The 3778-nt window shown below is 33.7% G+C and overlaps 1 protein-coding gene across 1 annotated transcript; it reads right to left on the minus strand.

Annotated features, from left to right (window-relative positions):
* Positions 1-1123: 1123 nt before the first annotated feature.
* Positions 1124-3570, minus strand: LOC131048048 (probable inositol oxygenase). The gene is made up of 11 exons (XM_057981890.2): positions 3543-3570; positions 3221-3344; positions 3061-3142; positions 2706-2910; positions 2539-2598; positions 2273-2325; positions 2066-2188; positions 1898-1967; positions 1701-1779; positions 1513-1594; positions 1124-1420 (listed from the first exon to the last, which is right to left on the minus strand). Exons 1-11 carry the CDS (start codon positions 3568-3570, stop codon positions 1394-1396), a joined length of 933 nt encoding a protein of 310 aa, XP_057837873.1. The 3' UTR covers positions 1124-1393.
* Positions 3571-3778: the final 208 nt, after the last annotated feature.

The following is a 3778-nucleotide window of genomic DNA, read 5'->3' on the forward strand; positions in this document are numbered from 1 at the left end:
ATTCATACACTAAACCCTAGCAAATATAAGGAATGCCTCTATTTCATATGACTTTTTATACATGTTCATAAATGCATTCCTACATGATTTAATCTATTTGGTACATAAAATGATTCCTACTAAGGATTATTGAGTCATTTTTATTTATTTTGGTTACCCTAGATTAGGCATGGCTTGGTTTTAGAAGCATAGTTGATTATCATGGTTTTTTTTTCAAGGTTCAAATGGTTTCATGAATTTTTTAATATATAGTTTAAAATATTTTTTTTGTTTGAATGGAGTAAATACTTTGGGATTGGAAAATTGAGCAACAACATGTAGAGAGGGGGATGAAAGTTATGCACAACCACTATTTAATCACAAAGATGCTATATGGTAACACATTTTATCTTCATTTCTTTTTTATTTTCTTTTAGATCTAATCTTAAATATTTATAAATTATAAAAAAATCATAAGTTGGTAATAATGTAAAATAAATAAGAGAAAGAAATTCATGAAATAAATTGCTAAAAAACATTTCCTATGTCATTTCGAACCATGAAGAAAGAGGAAAGGAAGGAATCTCACAAAAGACTCCTTTGATTCAAGATAATTCAAAAGCTATTTTTTGTATTTAAGCACAAGTACACCATATTCAAAAGCATTCAAAAGATAATTTTCTACATTTATGGTCAGTACAATAATGTTACACTGACATAGTTTGCTTGGCATGTATGTGACACATTGCTCTTTAAAGTATGAAAGACAAAGAAACGTGAGATCAAAATACCAACATGGTAGAGGACCACATTGCACCAAAGGGGTCAAACTACATGATAGGGGTCAAACTACATGATGCAACTAAATCCAAGACTAGTTTAATTGATCAACCTAATTCATGCCACATCCATGACAGTAGAAAACTGAGATTAGACTACATAAAATAATTCAATCAATGACAAAACTCAATCCATAATTACTAAATATTTACAAAATAGAAGATTAGATCACTATAATTAAAACAAATTGGATAGAGAAATCTAATCCAATTTATAGCAATAAACTTTTACAACTCTTTAATTATGAATCTTATTCTAATTATAAATTCCATCTCATACGCATCCCAATTTGATTAAATATTTTATGTCATACATCTTGGCTTCTACTTTCAAAAGACACCAAACCATTCCTTACTAGACCATCCAATAAATAATCAGCAAAAGGATTCTAACATCAACTCTTGCTTCACTCTTACTGTACAAAATAAACTGTGCCTGATCAACGATCCTTACAAATGACCTGCCATGGCAGCAAACCTTTCAACTAAAACCTAATCTTAAACATGGGTTTTCTCATGTTGTGTGATGCTTCATATATAGTCACAGCCTGGTAGCCATGTGAATCTTTTTGCATTCACCATCTCAATTTAGCAGGAAAGTACTGCAAAACAGAAGTCACAAATTCATTTCACTAACCATGCATACAATCTGTCTGCATTACATAGGAGGAGTTGTCATGAATGCTTAGAGTACCTTCTTGATGAGGGACTGATAGTAGGGTTTCACAGCTTCCACATCAACTCTTACTTTACTCTTACTGTATAAATCATATTTGCTGTAGACAGACAATAACAAAAATACATATCATACATAACAATATCTCCACGTTTAGATTACACTCTTTAAAAAAGACATGAAAAGAAGAACTTTTTTCTCCTTCCTTGAATATTTTAAGCCACTCCAGCATTTCGTAATCCTCCTCCTCCATGAAATGGATGTAAGCACCAGCACGATGCAGAGCTGAAATAAGTAAAACAAATCATACAGTGTGACATTATACAAAATATATCATCAAACTATATTAAAAAAAATATATCTGCCAGTAGCTCAGGAATATCCAAATAGATGAATTGCTTACCGTAGAAAGAGTGAAATCTGATGATAAAGAGTGCAACAGTGGGTAACGTTGTATTGTTCATTTCTGCAACCTGTTTTCCCAAATCAAATCAAATCGCATTACTGTTAAACAATGGCAGATGAATTAACATAAAGACAAATTTTGCTAATTTAGAGAATTGAAACATACCATGTGCATGTATTCATCGTGGCCCCATGACATAATAACCTTTCCAAGTCCACATTTCTCAGAATAAACTCCATACTTTGTGTTGTATTTAGGGTTGTAGTAATCTGGGTTACCTTTAAAATACTGTTCACCAAGAAGAGATTTGATCTTCTGAAAGGAAAGGAAAATCTTCTGTAAAGTTTTAAAATAACCAATAATAGAAATTACCTGGTGATGAACTATGGATTCATCGAATGCACATCCAACAGGGAAAGAGTCACCTAAAATTTCAGATTTGTTAGCAATCAATGCAGTCCAAGGCATCAATCAGTTACAATAATTATTAATAATAACAATCTTTTAAGAGAATCACAGTGCTCTATCACTGAGTTACTGGTCTTTATAGATCAGTCCATCTTTGATTCGAATGTGACTTATTTCCAGTAATTACAGATGGGTTTTTTTCAGTTGTGCAAAATGTTGGTTGAACTCACCTACAACAGCCCATTGAGGTTCAGCTCCAAATCTAGGATGAAGTAGCACCTTGCCCAAATCTGCAGGCACCATATTTTTCTTTCATGTATTTGTACAATAATGGAAGGATAACAAATAGGAATATATCATGAATTGGCCTGATATCTAAGCAGGGTAAGATTTATACCATGAATGAGTCCAGTCAAATGAAGCCAATCTTCATTGGGATAATCTTTGCGAATGGCTTCTGCTGTTTGGAGGAGATGCTCAATTTGGGGCTCGTCAAGGTCAGGATCAGACTCATCTACAAACTCATTCAGCAGCTCACAACATTCCCAAATGCTCATCACAGCTCTGTCAAGCTTACCATATTCTTCACGCTTGCGTAAAACCTGCAAAAGTGAAATAAATAACCAAACGTTATACAACAAACAAACTAACCATCCAACAATATTGCCATCACAACCGTTTCAATAAAGAGGACAGGTGCAATGCAGACCAGAAAAACCATCCAATTTTGTCAGGAAATTTAACTAACTTACAAAATCATAAGTCTGGTTAATGTGTTGAGTCTTGTAAAACTCTTCCACAATTGCCCGTCTTTCGCTATCCTTTTGATAATCTCTGTTGAAGAAAACAATTGTTATGCGATATAACAATACAAAGACAGTAAAACCAATGAAACAGGAAAAGCATATTCACCTGAAAGCATGGCCAAATGCATTACTTTCTGGTGTCACAAAGCCGCCATCGAAAATCAGTTCTTTTGGAATTTCCTCAGCAGGACTCTCATCAATAAGGGTTTTACCATCTCGAAGAAGGGGCTCTGTAATTTCAAATAAAGGTCTTACAAACTCAAGAACAGGCAAAATAGACTTACATTTCAAATTAAAACATGTGAAATTTGATCACTCTTGAGAAATTTATAAGTAATCGGATTGTGTGAAAAAAAAATTGCATCGATAGAATCACATTTCGTGACTCATTACAAGATTTTCTAAAGTTGATCTTAAGACAATCTAACCCACAACAAATAGTAATGTAAAATTCATTTTACCTGGAACAGTGATCGTCATTTGTAATTCCTGCAACTTCAACCTCTGCCAAGTGCACCTGCAACCGCACAAGCGTTAAATCCTATGTCACTTCAGAGGAGATATCTGTAAATCAGACAACTTACAAACAGCACAGACTCCCCATTTTCAACATATCAGACTGAAAGCGATAAGGACGCCGCGCCATCAATCTCGGAAGTTCAAC

This window comes from Cryptomeria japonica, chromosome 6 (assembly GCF_030272615.1).
Source record: "Cryptomeria japonica chromosome 6, Sugi_1.0, whole genome shotgun sequence".
In the NCBI taxonomy this organism is placed as follows: domain Eukaryota; kingdom Viridiplantae; phylum Streptophyta; class Pinopsida; order Cupressales; family Cupressaceae; genus Cryptomeria; species Cryptomeria japonica.